Source organism: Centruroides vittatus, unplaced genomic scaffold (genome assembly GCF_030686945.1).
Source record: "Centruroides vittatus isolate TY-2023 unplaced genomic scaffold, ASM3068694v2 contig_1331, whole genome shotgun sequence".
Lineage (NCBI taxonomy): Eukaryota > Metazoa > Arthropoda > Arachnida > Scorpiones > Buthidae > Centruroides > Centruroides vittatus.
In genome coordinates, this window is record NW_027120847.1 from 1 (window position 1) to 25,411 (window position 25,411).

The 25,411-nt window shown below is 30.4% G+C and overlaps 2 protein-coding genes across 2 annotated transcripts; one reads left to right on the forward strand and one right to left on the reverse strand.

The window, feature by feature from the left end:
• Positions 1-4,662: 4,662 nt before the first annotated feature.
• On the forward strand, positions 4,663-8,079 carry LOC136990693 (oocyte zinc finger protein XlCOF26-like; the record flags this gene model as incomplete). Its single annotated transcript, XM_067289105.1, has 3 exons — positions 4,663-4,835; positions 7,233-7,473; positions 7,990-8,079. Coding segments are annotated over 3 exons (504 nt in total), but the record flags the coding sequence as incomplete, so codon positions are not given.
• Positions 8,080-22,700: 14,621 nt separating this feature from the next.
• LOC136990694 (cytochrome P450 4c3-like) lies at positions 22,701-25,106 on the reverse strand. Its single transcript, XM_067289106.1, has 5 exons — positions 24,930-25,106; positions 24,670-24,843; positions 24,453-24,519; positions 23,171-23,350; positions 22,701-23,103 (listed from the first exon to the last, which is right to left on the reverse strand). Exons 1-5 carry the CDS (start codon positions 25,104-25,106, stop codon positions 22,937-22,939), a joined length of 765 nt encoding a protein of 254 aa, XP_067145207.1. The 3' UTR covers positions 22,701-22,936.
• Between the last annotated feature and the right edge of the window lie 305 nt (positions 25,107-25,411).

Genomic DNA, 25,411 nt, shown 5'->3' on the forward strand with positions numbered 1-25,411 from the left:
ATATTTCGGATCTGACACCAACACAGGAAAGAAACAACCCTTTCTTAACCCCGGATTCCCACACTATATCTATCTTTCTTTTGTTTCGGAAAGCGATATACAGTAGAGAAACCGAAAATCGGAATCAATTGGGGACTGGGGTTGTTCAGATTATGATTTGTTCCGATTACCTATTATGTACGAATGAATACATTAACCTGTCCGATGTTCAAATTTTTCTCCGTTGCGTGTCGCTTCGTGTTGAATTTTTCGTCGATTTTATGCCTAACGAAAATTTTTATAATAATAATCGGCGCTATAGTATCGTTAAAAAATTATTTCTGCATTTTGTACAAACAAAATAAATATATTGAAGAATATAAAAACATCAAAATTATACTTTAGAAGTAAATTTAGTATCAAAAACGATCGATTCAGCACGACACAGTTCGACTGAAAATCGTTCCGATTACTGGCGATTCCGATTTCCGAGGTTTCGATTAACGAGTCTCTACTGTAATTGGTTTTCTAATATTAAAGACATTATATAGCCTGCCAACATTATATAAACATATTCTTATTAGGAAGTTATCAATTTAAAAGAAAAAAATAAAAAACTTTGCTAGTATGGTCTGTATAACCTGGTAATGAAGGGAGTAGCAACACAACGTTACTTAATAGCGTTAATATTATCTAGCCAATAAATGAATAATAGAATTCCAATGCTTACCATAGAAACATTTGGATTGTAGAGATAAACGGGTGTGATTACGTTATGTAGATTATGTGTTGAGAGGTGAAACTGAATGTGATTGGCTATATTCGAAAAAACGCATATTTGTTTAGATTTTGAACGTATTTTGATAAACGAATGTCAAAAATTAGGACTGAACTGCAGGAGTGCGATAAAGCCTTGTATACACTGCAGGAGTACGATAAAGCCTTGCATACACTGCAGGAGTACGATAAAGCCTTGCATACACTGCAGGAGTACGATAAAGCCTTGTATACACTGCCATAGTACGATAAAGCCTTGTCTGTAGGATTACGATAAATCCTTGTATAAACTGCAGGAGTACGACAAAGCCTTGTATACACTGTATATTTCTCATTAAAGCATAACAGCCGAGTGGGTAGACAATCCATACGGGCAGGACACGATAACGTGTTTACCTGGGTTTCTTGAAAGTTTAATTTGTAACGTCAGCACACGAAAAACTTTCCGATTTTCGAGGTTTATTAGCGTTTGGGATTTCGGATAATGGATTCTCAACGTGTAATTTTGTAGAGCAGACTTGATGTGTTAAATAAGAATTGCATAGAAATAACGATGCACATCTACTAATATTATATTCGGGAAGAATAAAATTTTGTAATTATTCCATACGCTTGTTATGAAACGAAAAGAACGCAATTCAAATGCTACTTTTATTTTCATTTTTGTCTCATCTAAGAGAATAAAACAAAAATCCTTTTTCTAATTATCTTGAAAAATGGGTTTGTCAGCTTTCCATCGAATTATCTGCACCGATTCGGTCGAAAATTCACACTAGACCAGAGGTCGCCAAAGTGGTCGATATAACATTATTAGGGGATAGTTGCGGTTAGGAGGTTGATTGGGTGTTCGATGGAAAAATGGTTATTAAAAATCAGAAATATAACTATACATTTTATTATATTCTTTGAATATTGTTTCAATGAATTTGGGTGTACTATAGATTACTATCTATGGAATTTCGAGACTTTGAGTATATATCTGAACTGAGGGAACCGAGACGAGTTCAACGGTACTTTACTTTTGGGCCGGAGGCAAAAAATAAGAAAGTTATCATACTTTTTTCGGCGATCGCGCGATGATCGGGGTCGCGTCGCTCTCTCCGCTAAGCTTATCGCGTGTTTAACAGGCAGTCCGGCAAGTCGGCCATATATACCTTCAACAGTGGCAGATGTTGATCCATGAGCACACTGATCGTCTACAGTTCGAGTTAAGTCCTTTTTGCACATCCTCGCTAGTCAATCTCGAAGGCTTGCGGCCCCTCAGTCTCTACCGCGTCTTTACCCCTCAGATTTTACCGCGAGATGGCAGCACTAGCAACTACGGTGCCGTCTGTTTGAAAGAATTAAAAATGTATGATAACTTACAAACTATGATAACTTTCTTATTTTTCGTCTCCAGTCCAAAAGTAGGGTATCGTTGAACTCGTCTCGGTCCTCTCAGTTCAGATATATACTCAAAGTCCCGAAATTCCATAGATAGTAATCTATAGTATCCGCGCATTTACTGTATATTAAACTGTGAAAATTATAAAATACAATTATAATTACACATTCAAGTAATGTATAAAAGCTATCGTATTAACAAGGTAATTATTGACAATAAATATTCATAGATTATTGTAAAATGATGATCAGAATTCTATTTCTTATCTGCATAAACATTTCGATTCACCTCAATACTTTCACAACTTTCGTTTATGTGTTCAACCAGTACAGTATTTTACTATAGACATTATAAAATATGTTCTGCAAATGCTTACGTAGGTTTGTATTCAACGTAATAGATGCTACACTATACAATACATTTGAAAAAACTTTTTCGTGTTTCTTCATGTTTTTTTCGACTTCATTTTTTCCAAACTAATTTCATTGCTGTTTTTATTGATAAACGAATAAACAATATTTTATTAAACAATGCAATATTAATAATAAGTTCTGACAATAATCGGGCAAAATTTGTCATCGTTTCAAATCAGAAATTGTCAAAATTCGAGTAAATATGGTAAGTTTCATTGTTAAAAACTCTTCTACTTTAAAAAGACGTTTTGTTTTGATAACCTGAAACCGTGTCGTGTTCTGTTTCTATTGTTTCTCATACACAATACAGTGCAACTTAACGATCACTTGACTTTCTTTCATTTTTATTCTGGTTGATACGCTTATACATCTTGCGTTTCGGGCCTAATATGCTTCTCCTTATTTAACTTTATATCACGGTTTCTGCAAACTGAACGAGGTTTCACGTATACGCAACACGTATGTAAACTACATACATACTCTGGCAAGTCTTGAATAATTCATTTTTTTGTCCTTCACGGTTGAATCATAAAAAGAGGAGTATTTTATTTTAAGTATTGCACTAAAAAATAGATTAAAATAAAAAAAACTTGAAATAGTGGAAAATCCGAAATTCAGAGTTGCCAATAAACTCAAAAGAAGTTATATTCTCAGAATTAAAAAAGCGAATTACGACGTTACAAAAGTTGAAAGAGCTAGATTATAAACAAAAATGGTTTCTACTCAACGAGGAAAATGAACGTACACCTAAAATAAACAGGTTAATAAATAATATAAGTAAAATATTACAATTTAAAATCGAAACAGAAGACAATATTAAGCATGAGTTAAGTTATCTAAACATTACAATAAAACGAAAAAAAAAATACTGAACTTGAATTCGAGATTTATAGGAAACCATGTGCAATAAATACAACTATAAGGTCTAATTCCAACATACCTTTATATATAAAGAAGAATACCTTTAACATAAATACAACAAAATTAAAAATAGAACCAGTACATTAATTAACACACAAAAAAGTATATCGGATCTCAAAAAAAGTTTCTGTTAGACGGATATTTAAAACGACTAATTAACACATGGAAAAAGGAAATTGACAATCAAAAGATTACTGTAGGTAAAAAGAAAATTTAAAAGTCAAATATGAAATTTTATATATATTAGAGGATTATATGAAGAAATAAATAAGGAAACACAGATAATTAATATAAAATTAGCACCAAACTACGAAAAGTTATCGGCCAGGATCAAAGCTAGAATATCCACAAAAGAAAGAAAACAACCAATAGAGAAAATGAGGAATATAGTTTACCAAATTCCGTGTACATGCGGTACTAATAAAGTTTATATAGGAGAAACGAAAAACAGATGAAAAAAGGACTTAAAGAACACATAGCGGACTTAACTCAGCATTTCATGATCATTGTACAACAATCAATTGTAACATCGACCAAACTAATATGAAAACTTTATATAAAGAGCCAGAAACATAACAGAAAGTTTGAAGAAAGTGTTGAAAATTTCAAAAACCGAAATATTATAAATAAATATCCAAGTGTAATAATAAACGAAAATTGGTTTAAAATATTAAGAAATAAAGAAACGCAAGCTTATAACAGGATGTATAATATATATGATAGTAGTGTTAACAGTGTTAACACTACTATTATACATATATACTATTATACTATTATACTCCTTCTTTTTATGATTTAACCGTGAAAGACAAAAAATGGATTATTCAAGACATGCTAGAGTATCATTGTAGGTTACATACGTGTTGCGTATACGTGAAACCTCGTTCAGTTTGCAGAATCCGTGATATAAAGTTGATCTGAGGAAAGGCGTATTAGGCCCGAAACGTGAGATGTATAAGCGTATCAACCAGAATAAAAGATGAAAGAAAGCCAAGTGATCGTTAAGTTGCCCTGTATTGTGTATGAGAAACAAAAGACGTTTCGTATTTATAAATACTATACTTTTAACGATGGAAAACAGAAAATCTAACCAAAATTACTACACACCAAAAAATTTCTATCGATTTTGTTTTTCTAAAATGAATAATATAAATATATGTAATTATATTGATGTATTTTATTTAATAGGAGTCCACTTCAAGTGATAGAAACACGAGCATCGAATGCATAATTTGCAAAAATCAATTTATAAACGAAGAACAATTCGACGAACATCTAAAGGAATATCCCAACTGCAAAATATTGACTTGCGAAGTGTGTCGAAAACAGTTTACTTCGGTCTACAATTTGAAAACTCACAAGTTATTACATACAAATGAAAAGAAATTTAAATGTGACGAATGCGGCTATTCTACCACACGATGAACCAAATTTAAAAAGACACAAAAATATACATTCAAGAGAACAAATTTATAAATGTAGCCATTGTGGTTATTCTACTTTATGGGAAGACTCTTTGAACAGGCATATGTTATCACATTTAAAAGAATTGCATTCTACTGAAAAAGTACGTATTTAGAAAATTTTTTATAAGAAAATTTAAACTAGAATAGTGGAAACGAATAATACGTAAAATGATAATTCGAAATTTCTAATTACTATTATTTTATTATAACAATTTACTTTCGCAAGTGTTCAGATTACTCTTGTTTGTCCGACATTTTTATTGTTTTTCCTTTAATTTAAAAACAACCATTAAAATTACATTAACTTAACACTAATTTTTCTACTAATTTGTGTATAAATGAATGCATACTAATTATATTTTTATATGTTATATAAACCGTTTTTATTATATGTGAAATTAGTACAGTTTTTAAAATAATTTCTTGGGTTAGCTACCACCGAGATATCAGAATTTGGAAAAGTATCGATGCAAGTTTTGCGCGAAAATTTGTGCATCCCTAGCTCATTTAAAACGTCACGAGAGAAGTCACACCGGGGAAAAGCCGTTCCAGTGTGATTATTGCTTTAAGACATTTAAACATCGATGGAATTTAAATAATCACAAACAAATATTTCATTCAACTCAAGAAAAACAATCTTCGTCTCAGGTAAATAAAAGTATACCTGAAGAAGTATATCATATTTTAATCATTTGATAAATAATAGTTTATGAATATGTTATGATTTATGACAGTAACACATACAAGTGTTTACGTTTAGAAAGTTCTCTAATTGTACACATGTGTATAACGAAACAATCTTTTTCAAATATATTCTCTTATAATAACGTTGTGCTTGACATGAATATACACTTTTACAATACAGTAGAGAGTCGTTAATCGGAATCAATTGGAGACTGGGGTTGTTCAGATTAGTGATTTGTTCCGATTACCGATTATTTACGAAAAAATACATTAATCTGTCCGATGTTCAAATTTTTCTTCGTTGCGTGTCGCTTCGTGTTGAATTTTCGTCGATTTTAAGCCTGACGAAAATTTTCATAATAATAATCGAGGCTATCGTATCGTTAAAAATTATTTCTGCATTTTGTACAAACAAAATAAATATATTGAAAAATATAAAAACATGAAAATTATACTTTAGAAGTAAATTTATTATCAAAAACGTTCGATTCATCACGACACAGTCCGTCTGAAAATCGTTACGATTACCGGCGATTCAGATTACCGATGTTCCGATTAACGTATCTCTACTGTATTCGACTGATTTGTCATATTTCTGTTTATTTTTGAATAGTTCAGGATAGGTAAGATCCACATAGTTATTTAAAAACAGTGAAACTTCGCTCAACGAGCGATTTTTCGCGTAACGAGTGATGAGGAGAGAGGAAGTCTCGAACTGTGCGCATGCGGCATGCTCCATCAGCCTGTGCACTCGTTTCGCCAGCATGTTAGTGTCGCTTGTGATCATATATTTTTCCAAACTTGTGATTTACGCATATATAACATCAACAACCGTAGCTCGTTATATAATAAACACGCCTAACGATATGCCAAATTCTTGGGTCATTAAATTTTATGACCGATTCGAAATTAAATTTTAGAAATGTCAAATTAAAAATTAACTATTTATAATAATTTCATATAATACGAGATGGGAACATAACTGCCTATCTATAGTGAAATTAATTAATTTCTAATATTTAATTATAGTCTTTACATAAACCAAGAATTTGGCATATCGTTTTCGAGTGTTTAACAAACATATTAGCTGTGATTTTTTTTATATTTTTGTTGAAAATCTAATTCTCATTCCAGGATGCTTCATTCTGCTCTAGAAGAAAAGATTATGATGATTCACGCTCCTTAACAGTGTTTATTGTACATTTTTTAAAATAAACGTTATACATGAAACATTTGAGCATTTTTTCAGCGTGGAACGTATTATTTTACATTAATTTCTACGAAAAAAATTGTTTCGCTTAACGAGTGTTTCACTTTACGAGTAAGACTCTGGAACGAATTATGCTCGTTAAGCGAGGTTCCACTGTATTTTATATTAAATAATTTCTATCGGGTGATTGCAATTTCTCTTGTTTAGTTACACGGAGATTACACTTATTCCAAAAATATTTATTTTCGCTAATCACCTGAATAAACCTAGTCATGTAAGGAGAGTTTGTGTATCATTGTTTGCTGAAATTCTGCTATTAAAATTCAATTTAATATAAAAAGCAGCACAGAAAGGTGTACACGAATTTGAACAGTTAACATTTTTTTTCAATTGTTTAGCAAATTAGAAAAGAAGCGAGGACTTGTGAAATCTCTAAACAGACTCATGAGCACCCTTCTGAACATGTCGACTCCAGAATCAATGCAAAAAGAGCCTCTTAACAGGAACGAAAAAGAAATAACTTCGCAATCTTCTGAAACATTATGGCAATGTCCTCAATGTCGCTTCACTGCAAACTTCAAGGAAGAATGGTGTCTACATAAACAGACACATATTGATGAAGCCCCATCTACATCAATGGTATTTATTTATAGTATTCTGCTTTATATTTACTATTGCTTGTAAATATTTAATTTAACATGGGGAAATATAAATTTTAATTATGTTAGATATTACAGTATTTTATTCAGGAATTAACGTAAGATTTAGTTCTGTATTCATAATTGTTTAAAATCGAAAATCTTCGTTAAAAATAAATTTTATAAAAATACACATTTGAAGGAGGAAAGTAAATTTATTGTTCGTGTAATCGAATTTTTCACAATTTTATGAAAAATCTTCGAAGATGGTAAATTGCTGTACACTTATTATACACATGGAAGATATGATTATACAATGATAAGAAAATTCATTAATAACAAAGATGCACAAATACTGTTAACTAGAAATTGGTTTTGTTATTGAAAACGTGTCAAGGTTCCATTAATAAACAACAAAATTAATTTTATTTGCTTTGAACATTAATATTTGTTCGATTGACATATTTATTCCTAAGTATGAAATTAATAATTTATTAAAGAATATTCATCATTGCAGGAAACGGAAGAAACAGACCCAGAAGTGTTGAGAGCAGCCGAAATTCTTGTCGACATTAGAAAGAAAACATTAGAAGATGATAAAAGATGAAAAGAAATGTCCTGATCCCGATACACCACCAAGTTGACAATTACCTGCGAATATTCAATACTGATTGTTATCTAATCCATTTTGTTTTTTCAAAATTAGAAAAAGGGATTTTCCAATCGGAATACTTTCATGCAAACTTCATTCGATTGGCTTCTAAATTCTAATTTTTGAACAATTAATCTTTTTAATGTCTGCTATATTTGAAGAAAAATTTTTCATGAGGAAGACAATTAATGAAAGTATAAATTTCATCTTTATTGGAAACTTCTTCAACATTACTTTTAAAGATTACTTTTTCTTTTACTTATTAAAGAATATTTTCGACCGTAATAATTTTTTTGAGTTTGATTGTAATAATTTGCATATTATTAATCGTGCCAGATGATGCGTTTTATAATATTTTTATGTTATTAAAACGTTAATATACGTGAATTTCCTGAATGATTTATTGCTATTTAATCTTAAATTTATTTTATTACATGTGTTTCATATACAGAAATTAATTCTGGCTTAAAAAGCAGACATCAGTAATGATTTTTAAAATAAACATCGAAAATTTACTTAATTTCACCTTAACTTTAGCCCTAAAACAATGCACGTGTTTTAATGATGGTGTGTACAATGAAAGTGAATTATATCACGATACCAACATATATCCGGTACAACAAGAAGAGGGCGATTCACTCGAAAACTCGAAAAATAAAATAAAGATTTTCCGGATAATAACAATAAATAACAGATAACACATTACTCTTAGCATCGACATCTGCAAGGTATCAATTTCACCTTTGTAGCTAAAGTAATTCGACAATCATTCAATTTTTAAAATAAATTATTATTGGGTAGTGGACACAATTTTGTAATTGGTGTCATTAGCTCTCCAGTAGACATGAATACTGTAACAACTCTTACGCAATTACCACTACCAGAATGAATCTGTATAAAATGACCAATTTTCCATTGGCTTGGAGAAAGTTGTTTATATTTTATTAATACTCGGTCATCAATTTCCAAGTTTGGCGATGGACGATGCCACTTACAATAAAATAATTATAGCAAATTTTTAGTGTTTCGCAGGAAAGCTTCAATGCCACGTGATCCAATGGTTTGCAGGAGATTTTGCGCAGTGATCTTTTTCATATCTAATTTGCATAGTTATAATGGTAGTTTATTCATCTTTATTCCACGGATTTAGTTATTGTGTATTAATCAAATCCATCGGGTTTCATGGAAGAATATTTTAAAACTTTTAGCATTTATTCAGAAACTTTTCATCACGTGATGACTATTCACAAAAGCATTATCCTATATGAGTCAGATTTTGTGAGTGCTGTTTGGTGTTACTATGTTTCTCGTTTTTTTTTTGAAGTTTATTGCGATAAATTTTTATTACGTGGATCATGCATATTTTGCATTGTTTTTAACGGATAAAAAGTGGAAATTTTACTGTGAATTTAGAACCTGTTTCAGAATATGCTACTGTAAAGAAAGAAAAGTTAAAAAATGATTTATTTTTTTGACAATTAGCGAGAACTGATCTTTGGACATAATGCTTGGATATAACTGAAAGTATGTATTATTGGACTACTAATTTGTTTGTGCATATAATTATCTAGTTCTAATTTCGAAACATTTATGTTTTTTAGTGTTTATAAATCTGTTAATTAGCATGTTTACTGATTTAGTGTTATTACGTAAAACAACATCAAAGAAGAATACAAAGTTCTATTAGCAAGAAGTCCCTTTATTAGCAAATTAATTTGTTGGTAGTTTTTTTTACATTTAAAGTGTAATTAGATGAAACAAAATGGATGCGAATATAGAAAGTATACGTAGAATATGGCAACACTAATATAAAAAAAGTATTATTATGTGTTACTCGATCAGATAAAATGTTAGAAAAATTGGTTCATATGGGTTAAGAGGACGCCAGTCGGAAATTACGATTTTTCTACATAATGCAAATTTTTATTTTTCAAATTTAAAACAATTGTTAACTCAAACAATAAATTAACCATTTACAAAAAAGTTAGTTTTATTATTTAACAAATTTCAAAAACTGCCTACTTCTTACAATTACAGATAACAGTTAATGTTACCTAATGTTAAACTGATGATGTAAATTGATTGCTTTTTATGGTTGTATCAGAGCTATCGCGAAAGCGTCATTTACAGAAGTCACACCTACTTTTTTCTGACTCGAGCCAATTAGGAATATTAATTTTTTTAACCAATCAAATGATGGCAAAAGGTTTAAATTCGATTTATGTCGATAGATGGCCTTCTAAAATTTCATATTTATTTTAATTTTCTCTGTTTTATTGGAATTTCTCGAGAACTAAAAGATATTCCGAAATAAAGTTGGAGAATCCAACTACTCGTCAAAATTCTACGACTTCACAAAATGTTCCAGGTACTTTATATGAATTTTTTGCGGATATAGATGTCGCTCACTGCTGCCATACGATCGCCATTAACGTATATATACGTTGCACACTGCTGAATGGTTAATTTTTTAAATTATATATATTCGATAATTTTTACTTTCCCAACTGTCATATATAAGAGAGGAAAAGACCAGCGATCGCTCAAAAACTGATTCCTCCAAAGGTATACACTTTTCAAGTAGGGAAATTCGAGAAATGTCGAGATTCGGTTTTTATTTCCTGGATGTACGGATTTCACATTCTCTGTGTGTGTGGCACGATTTTGTTTACCCTATTTGAAACTTCATAACTTTAGTGGTTCCTGAATCAGAGTCGTTTGGTTTAACACAGCATTTATTAAGCTTCAAGGTAATCGAACTAAATCGTGCCCCTATATACATTTTAACATCCGTGCATACAGAAAAAAACCTTGAATATTTTTGCACTTCTCGACGTTTCAAGGTGTCCTGAGTCCAAAAGAGAAAAATCTTAAAAGGGTCATTACTTTCTTTCTGTTATATATAAGAATAAGTCATATTTTGATAGATCGTACTAGGCTTATACAGTATAACAGCCAGAAAAGTATTTAAACATAACAAGTTGGAAAAATAAAAAGAGTTGGAGTGAGAACAATTTTAACGACTCTGACCCCAACAAATACACCAAAACTGTACGAATACAACTTCAACTTCACAGCCATGGTTAAAATACTAAAACTTTTAACATAACACCTGTGTATAATATAAAACCATATAGCTTTGCTTTTATCCTTGAATCGTGAAATCTTTATATTTTTACGATTTTTTCGGTTTTTACATTCAAATTTTTAAAATTTAAATAAATTATTTTTGTTTAAATGATTCCTTTTTACTTTATGCTCACAATTAAAACATTTATTTTCTTATCGGATACCAATATACGAAAAACAGTGCAGAATGCTGAACAACACAGTGAGCTAATGAGCTTAATTATAATTTTATTAATCTCTGTTCCAGTTAACGTGAAAGCACAATTTCTTTAAATTAGTACAGTATATTCATTCCCACCATACAAAAAGAAATAGTGCTATTCCCTCGATATCTTCCGAAAAGTTGTCGGTTACGTTATCAAACTGGTGGTTTTCTGGTGGACTAATTGATATAAACAAAGGTAAAAAGTTGTAAACCACGTGGTTTACTGTAGGAAAGGCTTCTCTAAACGTTTTAATTACTGGATCAGAGCATATTTTACACATATCATGAAAAATATACACAAAACATGTCTTCTGCATCATTTTGGGTTTGAAAAGCTTTATCCTTTCGAATTTTTTCTTTACAGTCTTATAGTCAAGTTTGCCTACTTTAATGTAAAGGGAGAGAGCATTTACTCTCTTTCCATAAAATATCGTAAATCTGTCTACGCCCTTTTCGATTGTGTAAAAAGTGGTCGAGTTAGCTTTATTTCTGTTCAAAAACACTGAAAAATCAACGTAGGCAATAGCACATTTAGTTTCTTCTGCCGATATGTTCTTTTTGCGGCAGAGATACTGCAATATCTTCTGCTTATCTGGTTCCAATTGGATTATGTCTATAACTTGAAATATTTTTCTTGGAAAATCGAAAACATTAAAACCGGGAACGTTCGGAAATAATGCAAATTGTATTTCGATTCTTTCTTCGGTCGAAGAAGTATTTAGATTTTTGCAGCATAGAGGTAACTTAGGAGGCGGTTCTTGGTATGAAATTAAACAGTAAATAGATATTATTATATCGCTGAATAAACTGGATTTATTAGAAATTATTAATAACCTAATTACCAGATTTAGGTGTATCGAAGAAATTCCAATGATGATTAGAAAAATAGAAGTCTTCATCATTGATAATGGGACACTTCCACGTAGGTAAAGGTTCGTCTGAAAGGAGGAACCAATTATACTGGAAATTATTGTCGAAACCAGTATAAGGTTGTAGTTGTTCAGATTCGAAGTAAAAGTTTTTCAATAACTTGGGAGGAATTTTCTGTTCAAATAAATCAGAATAATTAGAAATTATGTAAAATGATTTACATAATGAAGTAGTTACTATATTTGAATCTAAACGAGTTTTTGTCGTTTTTATCTTCAACGACGATTGCAAAAAGAACAATAAATTCTTATAATTGTATAATTTATCTTGATTCGCTATTGCTAAAACAGCCGAGAAAGCGAAAGTTAAAAAGTTGTTATGACTGTTTCTTCTTCACTTTCCTTTGATTTTCTTAATATGAGATCAATTTGGAACGTTGTCGAAACAATACTATAATTGCGGCATATAATCAAATAAATACTTAAAAAATAATTACCCTTGTGACCATTGTTACTTTATTCGACATGATTCTTTCAACCATATCTTTCCATTGTCTACACACTTGTCTGCACACGTCCAATTCCGTATCTTTGAGATATTGAAATATGTAAAACATTACTTCTTCCGGTAATTCTGTATCTATGAGAGAGCCTTGTTTAAATATTGAACACATTTCTGTTATTTCTTCGAGTGACGTATCTTCCATCTTTATAATTACCTGGATAAAAAGAGAATTTATTAACTTTTGTTACTGTTTATATTAACTTTGATAAGTCGTCGATTTTACATTGATGTATACAAAATACGACAGGTTCTGTAGAAGTGTAGAGCAATGTTTCACGCTTACGACCCTTCTCATAGCGAAAACCTGACCCTGAACATTAAAGTGAAATAACTCTACCCAACTTCATAATAGCACAAGTACAAATTTGACTTTGATGTATTGAATGGTGAATGATGCGTATCAATAAAATACAAATAAATCATTTTGATATTTAAAGTAATATTTATTGAAATTACTAGTTAAAGCTTGCCCATTTTTAAAAAACTGGGTATAATATAGTAAAAACAACAAAATGTATAATTGTAAAAGTTTTACTGTCCTTAAATTCTAATATTATTGTTAATTGTGTATTTGGACTTTACTTATTAATAAGACTTTATACTGGTGTTTAAAGATTGGCACAGTAATGAGAAAGTTCAGGAAAGCACAAAATTTCTTTATTATATCACCTGTAGTAATAATTTCTGTACACATATTATGCGTGTTCCGTTATGTTACACGTTTCGGGCTAGCATGCCCCTCATCAGCAGTATTACTACCAAACACTAAAAAGTGACAATAACAAAACAAATAAGTTACTGTATAACTTAAAATTTCTTAGCAATAAAATACAATTTTAAAACTTACTGTAAATACATATTCCAATCTCGAGTATAACTGGATATGTATTTACAGTAAGTTTTAAAATTGTATTTTATTGCTAAGAAATTTTAAGTTATACAGTAACTTATTTGTTTGTTATTGTTACTTTTTAGTGGTTTGTAGTAATACTGCTGATGAGGGGCATGCTAGCCCGAAACACGTATAATATGTGAACAGAAATTATTACTACAGGTGATATAATAAAGAAATTTTGTTCTTTTTTCAACTAACTTTCATTACTGTGCCAATCTTTAAACACTAGTATAAAGTCCTATTAATAAGTAAAGTCCGAATAGGCAATTAACAATAACAAAATGTATAATTTATTCTTAACTGGGTGATAAATTACTTTAGATAAATTTATGAATTCCATGTTTTTCTATTTTATCTATAGATAAATTTATAGAATTTTCATAGAAAACATTATTTTTGATCAAAATAAATGAAATATTTGTATCTTTTTTGTCATTAAATACTTTGTATAATTTTGTAAAACAATCAATAATTATCACTGTTTTCAAAAGAAAAATTAAATGAATCGAAACATTAATATTGTTTACAAAAATAATAGAAGAAATGCGACCGTTACAACATATCTAAATGAAAAATTTCAGTCATGCAATGACTAAAATTTAATGTGTGTACTTAATTTAGTCATCAAAATTTCTTTTATAGTGATGTTATCAGCGTGAAATCATCAAGTCGAGTATTATTGCTGTCAACGAAACATTGTTCTCCAAAAATGACTTCGGAAAATTCGTTGTTTATTGTACTGTAAATACTTTAGTTTCAGTAAAATTACTGTGACATTTCACAGACATTCCTATACAATACACACAGCTTATAGGTCAATATAAAAATATTAATAATTTAGGTTTTTCTATATTTATACCTATTTTTCATTTATTCTCACTCCCGCAAATTAAATGATGAACAATATAGTCACTGCAATTGCACAAATCTTTGTGTTGAAATGTGCGAATTAGAAGTGGTCACAAATAGAACAAAAAATCAGACTTGGCTAACATGAAACTATGTCACATACTTTCGTATAATATATATAAATTATTTTGTAAAATTTACATATAAATTAGTATTTATAACATTTTCAAAGAGTACTTACCTACAGTCACCAAAAAACAATCGTCTGAGAAGAATCAAGAACAGAAGAAAGCTAGACAATAAGCTTGCAGGTGTATTAAGTGAATGTAGTTTATTTACAAGGTCTAAGAAGTAATTGACCGAATATAATTTGACCAAAACCAACTGATTTGTTTAAGTGATAGGGGCTTAATGAATCATTAAATCTGGGTGAGTCGATTTCCCGAGATTTAGTGAGTAACGCTGATGAGTCGACCAGCATAGTAGGGTTCAGTTTGGATTTGTCATTCCTTTGCTTGCTTGTTACTTTCGGTAAATACTGACTGTATATTATCATACTCACATAAGCACATACATACACTCAGATCATCAATAATATAATCATAAGTATTTAAAATATTTTTGTTGATTTAAACTAATCAACAATCTATTTTTCTTTGTATATGAGTAAGGCTTGGTGTCTCCGTATGTTGTTGCCCCTAGGCGATAGCTTAGGTTCTCTTATTGCAAAATTGGCTCTGTATGTACTGCTGTTGTCTCCCCATGTCGTAAGTTCCGTGCAATAGAACGTTTCTGCAATAGTCACAAAACTTGCTTTTTTCAAAATACGCTGTCTAATCGATGTTATGTTTTGTTTAGATTATGTTAAATCTTTTTGTTTCTTTAGTGTCCTGAATCTTTCACAGAATTTCCACTTGAGAAGATTTGTACTTTGAGGAACAGTACTTTGAGAAACACCTTATATTTTTCTAATACAAGAATTTTCTGAAATTATTCTTTTTAGCATAGGATATTGTTAACTTGAATATCATCGAACCTCACGAAAATATCAGTTTTAGAAATACTACATCCTTATTTTCTACTATTCCCTGAGTGAAGTTTAATATTTTCCTTAATTACTAATGCACCCAGCAAACTAAATGATATTAACAGCAAGTCAGTATGTCATTTCTGTCAGAGAAAACTCAACAGCAATCACATACTAACAATCACTTTATTTCGAGAAGTTCATAGGCTTCCTCAAATTTCAATAAAAATCCATTACAGATGCATACAAAATAGAAAAATGACAAATTACTTTTAATATTAACAAAGAAATACATATTAAAATTGCTCTTTGAAATTCTATTTAAACTATTCAGCTATTTGAACAACAAACGTACTTTTGGTGTGATCAATATACCATATTTTGGTATGGTAAAATAAATCAAAAAACTTTTGTAATGTTAAAAAAACAATAATTCCAAAAAGTTTAAACAATTGTTTAAAAATAAAGAAGTTAAAATCATTTTTGTTTATCCGATTTCGAATGAATTAAACCAAAGATGGACACTTATTTAGAAAATTACCAAATACTTTTTACTTTATTAACCATATTATCCAAATGCATTTCACCCGCTGTATCTCCGCAGTGGATATCATGTTACACACCAGTACATTTAAACTCTATCAAGCTATCCCAGCATTCATCGACACATACGCCGGTATTTAAATTAATAACATTTACATAACTCTTGATAAAATAATGCTCGACAATGCGTCTCATTACAGGATTATCTATTTTATACAGTATTTTAATGTTGTTTGTATCTATAATACAATGTTTTACACTACAATGTTGATGCCAGGGAGATTCAGTTCTGTTTTGCCGGATTGCTGCCTCATGTTCTTTCCGCCGCTTCTCAAGTTGTCTTCCTGTTTCAACTCGATATTGTATTTACGTGTATTTACGTAAATGTTTTCTACAGACTGATGTGCACATGGTCAACACGTAAATATAATATCGAGGTAAAACAAGAAGACAACTTGAGAAGCGGCTGAAAAAACATGAGGCAGCAATCCGGCTAAATAGAACTGAATTTCCGTGGCATCAACATTGTAGTGTAGTTCATTGTATTATAGATAGAAACAACATTAAAATACTGTATAAAATAGATAATCCTGTAATGAGACGCATTGTCGAGCATTATTTTATCAAGAGTTATGTAAATGTTATTAATTTAAATACCGGCGTATGTGTCGATGAATGCTGGGATAGCTTGATAGAGTTTAAATGTACTGGTGTGTAACATGATATCCACTGAGGAGATACAGCGGGTGAAATGCATTTGGATAATATGGTTAATAAAGTAAAAAGTATTTGGTAATTTTCTAAATAAGTGTCCATCTTTGGTTTAATTCATTCGAAATCGGATAAACAAGAATGATTTTAACTCGTTTATTTTTAAAAAATTTTTTAAATTTTTTGGAATTATTTTTTAACATTATAATAATAACCGATCCCATTGTTTTTAATATTTATTTATTATTTGAAAAAACTTTTGTCTAATTAATTTTTCATTTTCAACAGAAAATACCAATTTCCATGCTGAACACCTTAGCAGACGATTCTGAAAAACTACGTTGTTTCGTTAGATGAGTACTTCTAGTTCAATTCGGATCCATGTATTTTTTATCGTTGTGTATGTCCATATTGTCCCTGATACGTACGTACAGATGAATTAGTATTTATCTATCCAGTTGCCTTCTTTTATACAGCAATATACGCAGATAGTACTTGCATTTTTTTACAACAATCGCTTCTATGATGAACAGTATTTATTTTTAACAATTTACTCAATTACAGAAAGCGCCCAACTACTATGTAATAAGCATCGATTAACAGAAGACGAAATAGAAATAAATATCGCAATGTTTAGAGAGACTAAAATATTTGAAATCGAAAATGGTGCAAAAGTGTTGTTTTGCATTCATTTTTTGTTAGATACGCTCATACGATATACGAGAGAAGTAAAAGTTCAACGAAATACTAAATGCGTTCAAAGCAGAATTTCCTTTCGTTGCCTATGTAGATTTTACCCATTTCCTGAATTTGAAATAATAAACCCACTTGAAAACTGGAATTTCGATTATGTGGAAGTAAATTCTATTGTTACACAATTTGCAAGAGTAATTTTTGTATGGTACGAATAAAAACGTAGTAATAGAATGCAATATTCTTCATCTAATAGAAAATTGTATATTGTTGCAAAATGATTTATTCTTCTGAAATGAACTAAATAATGTTTCAACATAATTTAGCCCATTGTGAATGGTTTCTGATGGGATAAGTACTGTCAGAAGGATTTCGGCAATGTCATTTGCATAGAGAAACATCAGTGCATATTTAGTTTGAAAATGATAACTTAAATTTGAACGCCTGAATTGTTAACTAGTTTTAATTCTTACAAATATAATATTTATTTCATTAATCTTATGTTGTGAAGTAGTAATGTTAAAATTGGCCTCTATTTTTAGTCCTATTTTTATATTTGGTGTGAATACCATTTAAAAAATTAATGTTAAATATATTTTTGTTAATTAGGAAATTAAACTAATAAATCAGAGCATAAATAAATAGTGTCATGTACAATTTTTGATTCTTTTATTTAACGATTGAAATAAACTCTTAAAAATAAATTTTATTCGTGCTATAAGATAAAGAATGTTATTCTTAATTAATACAGTGGAACCTCTCTTAACGAGAACTCCGCATAAGGAGCAAAATAAATTGTGAAAAATTGACTCGCATAACGAGCGTCGTATCGCATAACGAGCGTCGTATCGCATAACGAGCGTCGTATCGCATAACGAGTGGCCTGGAAAGGAGAAGTCTGATTTCGCACATGCTACATCAGTAAGTTTTGCACTCGTTCCGGTAGCATCTTACTGTCGCTTGTGATCACACACTTTTCCATACTTATACCTGTTATATAATAAACACATTAAACGATATGCCAAATTGTTGGGCTATGTAAAAGCTATAATTAAAATACTAGTAATTAATTAATTTGACTAAAGGTAGGCAGTTATGCTGCCATCTAGTATTAAATGTAATAATTATAAATAATGATTTATTTATGCATTTTTAAATTTTGATTTGGAATCGGTCGTTAAATTTAATACGAGATGGCAGCATAACTGCTTACCTTTAGTCAAATTAATCAATTTCTAGTATTTTAATTATAGCTTTTACATAACCCAAGAATTTGGCATATCCTTTGGATTGTTTATTAAACATATTATCTGTGTGTGTGTGTGTGTGTGTTTTTTTTTTTTTGTTTTGCATAAATCGAATTCGCATTTTACATTGGTTCATTTTGCGCTAGAAGAAAAGCTAAAGATGATTCACATTATTTTTTTTTGAATAAACTGTATACATAAAATATTTGAGTATTTTACATTTATTTATATGAAAAAATTATTTCGCTTAACGAGTGTATTGCATTACGAGTAAGACTCTAGAACGAATCATGTTCGTTAAGCGAGGTTCCACTGTATTTTTTAAATTACTGAAAGAACATATTTAAATATTACAACATTGTGACTAATGATTGTGTTCCTGAAGTTTTCTAATCCTCGAAAATCGGAAATTCTCCAAGCAGTAAAAAATTTGTTCTCGACAGTCGAAACTTGTTCTTGTAAATGTAACATTATTTTCATTGTATTTAATTAATACTAATTTTATTCGATCTCTTCGAATAATATTTAATTAATAACAATAATTACGGATAAAAAAGCTGTCGTCTGTGTGTAGTTTTGGAAATAGTCCGTAATTAATAGGAAAAAAGTTTATTTTAATAAACTAAAACAACGAGATAACTAATACTGTACGTGTGCAGCTGGCGACATCGGACTTTCACATCGTCGCTCATAAAGAATTGAGGAAAAACAAATTTTAGAACAAATGAAAAAGGAGATTTTTATAAACTTAAGACGCAAAAATGAAACAGTAAACGAAAAGGTGAAATATAATTGTAAGTGTCTGAGTCATCGATAAATCGCAATCAGAGTCGAGAGGTTGATATCGAATAAACCATCCCATGCAGATCTTTCTCGTGACCTAAATTGTTCTCAAATTTTCATCTCGAGACAGAGAAGAGATCAACCGGGCAGCGAGGAAGAAAAGCCCGATCAATCGGAAAAGAAATTGAAAACGAACAATTATATAAGCCCGATTGTCCATGTACTGTACAAGGGTTCGAACTTTCCCTTAGTTCGTTTGTTCCATTAGACACGTGCTATCTGCCTGCATGATCCTTTCGTAAGAGCTAATAGATCTTACTCTGTCATCAACAAGAACGTCACATCGGATAACTCGACACATTTTCACTTCCCCTTTGGGGTGTCGACTTATGCGGAGTCAACTGTATATATATACATTAGATTAAAACCTGTATAGATATGAATTTATACCTGCTTACATTAGGGATTGCAATCCAGTAGTGTTTTCAATCCAGCTGGATTTTTGCTGGACCAGCATCATTTAGCTGGATCCAGCGCGGATCCAGCGCAGATGTATTTTTGATGCAATAAAGTGTTATCTATCTATCTATCCAGCAATTTATGTTTTTTTAAAGAAATAAAAGTTTCTTAAGTATTTTAAAAAATGTTTTATTATTTAGACTGGTCACTATAAATCAGTAAAACTTCTTACACATTTAAATAGTGAACTTAACTTTGGTTCGGTTTAACACTTGAGATAGAGATAATTAACTTTAAATGTTAAAGATTACATTATAATTATAATCTAACTAAGTTAAATAATAGCAAAGGTAATTCTACTAATTAATTTATATTAATATATTATAATAATGTAAGGACAGATAATCAGTGGCTAAGTGGCTATCAGTCTTACCAGTTTTCTTATATAGGCTCTACATATCAGTCTGTAGTTATTTATAACTAATTTAATTATTCGTGTTAGTAAAGTAGTGAGTAAGTAATTAGTAGTAGTCTAGTAGTTAGTTATTATTATCACAATCATGAATCACATACAGTCATATCATCATATATCTAAGATTCTGATACTCATTAATTTAATTAACTATTTAACTAACTAGGTAGCCTCAGTTTCTCACTAATTTTCACAACAAAATTGTCCTAGTCTAGCCCACTAACCACTTATAGAATAAATGTTAAAACCTCTTACTTAATAGAATTAGAGTAGAAGTTATAAAATATTAGTCTTGTCTTGAATAAAGTATTTTAAAGGATTAAATAAAATTAAATCAATCACTTCTGTTATTTTTTTGACTTTTCTGGAAGTAGGATCTCAAGAAACAAATGGTATTGATGGTGTTGTCTCCCAACCTACTTCTTAATGAACTGCATATATATCCCGCTGCGGAGAAGGCCCTTTCTGCCTCTACGTTAGTTGTTTCAGGGTCATCAAATAATCATAAATCGTTCCGTCACGTGATTCATTGACGTCACAACCGACCGTAAATTAGAATTATGCACCAGGACTAGGAGAGAAGTTGCTTATTTTATTTAGCGCGAAGACACTTTATTTAGCGAGAGCGGAAGGTCAACTGGCAATTAGATCAGCAGAGGCAAAAGGGCGGGCAGTGCGGTGTACAGAGGGGGTGTAGCACGTGCCGCAATGAACGGCAATGTCGCTCTCGCCGCCGAGCAATAGCGCACTTAGCAAAGCGGCAATGCCGACAACATGACTTTCTAATTGTCATTATTTAGAAAGTTAATTGAGTATTTGCAAATCCGCAGCGCTGGATCCAGCAGGATTGCTGGATGAGGGATTTAGCAATTGCAATCCCTAGCTTACATGTATAAAAATATATGCCGAAATGCTGGTTTCTATTCAGTTGTTTTTTTGTTTTCTTACTAATGTGGTTTTTCCTGACTGGGAAGGACCCACAATTACACAAGTACTAGGATGTTTCAAATACATATTAATCAACCTTGTCAAACTTAGGAAATTTAGAAAATTTATATTTCATTCCTGGACTTATGTCTTTAAACATTACTAAAGTTTTTTTTATCGTTTTCTAAACATATGTCTATCATGTCTTCCGCACACCGTTCAGACGAACTATATAATCCATCACATACTTCGTTAATTTCTGCAGTTGTCCTTATAAATGTATATATATAGTAGCATTTCGGCATATATTTTTATACATGTAAGCAAGTATAAAATTATATCTATTCAAGTTTTTAATCTAATTTACAACTAGTTCAAACTTAAACAAACAACCGAATTTAGACTGAAAACGAACACGGAAAATAAAAATACAATGTTAAAAGGCAGCTATATTAATTTTAATATAATTAACAAACTAATTTAAAATAAAATCTATCGGACGACGTAATAGATTCTTGTAAAAAACTAATATCAGTGACTAATCAAATGAATAATTCAAAATCGTTAGATCGTTAATAATTGGTTGTTTTTTATTTGTGTAGACATCGCTTGTACTATTTAATATATCTGACACAGTAAATTCTCCGTTCACAATGAGCATTTTAATCTAGATTATGATAAGATCGGCGACTGTGTCATGATGCCACCTCTCTCGACCTTTTAAATCTCGAATGAAACAAGATTTAATCGCAATCGACTCGAGAGTTTTTGAAAATAAATCCATTCATAGGACAATTCCACAACCATACGCGAAAAAAAAGATGGCTGCGGAATGCATGTCTGGCTCTCAACAGAGAAATGAAAAACAAATATATTTAGAAAAAAAGTATTTATTTATAATCAAACTTCTATTTGTTGGTGTTCGTGACTTACCGCGTAGTTATGTCAGTTTTATCATCACGTGCAATAGCCGGGTTATTCTCTATCGAACTGCCTGTGGGCACAGCTCGACGTTCGACTGGCGACAGTTACAATCGAGATCAAAGTGAGTCGTGGATTGTGTGAGAACGTTGTATAACACTTTAACTAGACAAAAAGTAAATATATAAACTCAAAATATAAATATCCAAAACCCAAAACACAATAAACATAATTAGCAATATAAATTTTAAAAACATTTAGACGGACTCATTTTTAAGATGACAATAATTTATGCAGCTCTATACTTCATTGTTCATAAAGTATATTATATGAAGCCAATTCCTTCATGGAAATACAATATTCGGAATAATCTAGTGTGCAAGAAGTACCCTTCAAAAATATAATGAAGTACACTCTTGTTTCTATATAGAATAACTAATATAATTTCGATTTTTCAACTATGATTTAGTAAGTGTAAGCTGAAAAAAAGATTTATAAAATGTGTTGCTGTGGCAACTTAATTTTTACATCTTCCCTCCACGGTCATTCTTATTCCAAATATTGGGCGAAGCACAATGTCAGCGGACACGAGAATTTTATCTCGAGGATCCAAAGAGTAAACTTTGAACTTACGAAGTACGTTTGCTAAGATTGTCTTCATCTCAAACATTGCATATTTTTGTCCTGTGGTAAAAACAATTCCATCGTAAAATATTTGGTAAAAATTACAATAAATACATCAATTACTTACCGATACAATTTCGTGGTCCTGCAGAGAAAGGCAAGAAGGCGATCGGATTACGCTTCTCACAGTTTTCTGGTAGAAATCGGTCCGGGTCAAACACTTCAGGATTTTCGAAAACAGTAGGATTGTGATGAATGGCGTGAATGCAAATAACGTAAGATGAATTCGGTGGCAAATTATATCCGTCTATAAATTATAATTTAATCTTAAATAAATGATGCAGAATTTTAACAATAAAATCAATAAAAATAATAAATATAATCACATATATAAATTCTTACATCTAGTTTAATTACAAAAGTATTATTGAGATCATCTTGTTGCATTAGGTAACTGACATCAATACTTAACATTATCGAAATGAATCGCAGAGTTTTTAAAATCGTTTCCAGCTTGAAGACCTTTTGAATCATACACATCATTCGAACAATTCACAATGGAATCGGGTATTATCATGGATTTCTAGTGCGGTATGGGTCCGAATATATCCGGGCCAGATCGTTCGTGAAAAATTTCTGATCGTTCCTACACGAACTCGAACCCGTGTTCTCAATAGACCAGAGTAAAGTTTTTATCGCTTCGGACATTTGGCCCATTCGAAGAATTCAAAAATGCTATCTTCTAATTACTTTAATCCTATTATTAGGTTGATTTTTCTCATAGGAAACTTAATTTAAAAATGATTATGATGAAATTTGTAATAAATTTCGACCAATCATCTCTGCTGATCAAATTACACAATATCCTTCAATTTCCTTCTCTCTCATTACAAACACAACCATCCACTTTATATACATCGTAATAACCCCCTTTAGTTTTTTATACAATACTGAATGGCTCACAATACGTTTTTTCTGTAAATAATTTCAGATTTTTAAACCTTACAATACGATGTAAAATTGTAAGAGTAAGGTAATCGTTTGAGTCCTTCAACTCTATTGTTTGATATCATCTATCTGAAAACTATTAATTACCTATAAGATATTACTTAATTTTAATTTAATAAATTCATTCTCTTTTACATTATCAAGACATTCAAACTAAATTTTTGATTGAAGTATGATTGATTGAATTACAATCACATTTTACAACTGGAAGTATAATAATGAAAATTTTCTAGCCTATTAAACAATTATTCTATCTTACTGAAGAATAGTAATTAAAATCTAATAGGTGAATATTAGTAGGCCTATACGAAATCAGCGAACGATTGTTATGAAAAATGGTTAGGTAAAATCGGTCTTTCCATAGGGGAATAAGGAGAAATTAGAACATGATTAAAACTTACCAACTTCTAGCGATGAAGGATTTCTTCTGAATATAAAAGGAACGGGAGGATATATTCTTAATGCTTCCTACACAAAGGAAAACTGTATTATATTATTTATAAATATAATAATATTAATACTTATAATTGACTATATTATGTTTTCTTTCAATGTGAAGGATTAATATTTTTGAACTAATGATATATATTAACGTAAAATGGTGTGTAAAAATAATACCTTAATAACACATTCCAAATATTTCATTTTTTTTAAATCGTCTGTTGTAATCTTTCTGTCGACGTCATCGCCGAAAATATGGTACAATTCTTCATACACTTTCTGTTGGAAGTTATCATGAAGGCCCAAAAAGTACAGCGTCCAACTAACGCCCATAGTAGTAGTGTCTTGACCCTGATATAAAGTAATAAAAATAACGAATTATTTTATGTCACAATTTTAAATTTTACAGTGTTCTGTCTTTACAGTAAAATACATACAGCTAGCATGATACCATCCACTTCCTCTCTGATATCTTCTTCACTCAAAGTACCGTTTTTTATGTGATGATAGAGTAACATATCTAACAACGCTCTTCTCTTTTTAATTCCAAAACCTTCTTTATTTTCTTCAAAATTATCGATGACTTTATTCTCTTTTATCTGTTTTAATATCATTTTTTTTCTTTTCTCGAATCACCTATAATGTGTTTATAACACAATGCAACGTATTTGTAGAAATTCATTCATAATAAATACTACAGTAAGCATAATTATTATACAAATATATACATACATATTTGCAGACTATATTAAATAATATAATATATGCATATGAAAAAAAATGAAAGCCAAAAAATAGGTAAATTGTATAATTATTGATATCCATAAGTTCAAATGGTTATTCCTCTAATTTTCCTTTACATCTTCCAAGTAATGAATAGGGCAAGTTTATAGAAATAAAACACCTTAATTTGTTGCTG

Coding starts and splice junctions, on each gene's coding strand:
- LOC136990694 (XM_067289106.1), bottom strand. CDS start 25,106: ATGATATTAAAACAGATAAAAGAGAATAAAGTCATCGATAATTTTGAA. Junction 24,844..24,929: donor TGGATGGTATCATGCTAGCT/GTATGTATTTTA, acceptor ACTTTATATCAG/GGTCAAGACACTACTACTAT. Junction 23,104..23,170: donor AGGACCACGAAATTGTATCG/GTAAGTAATTGA, acceptor TTTTTACCACAG/GACAAAAATATGCAATGTTT.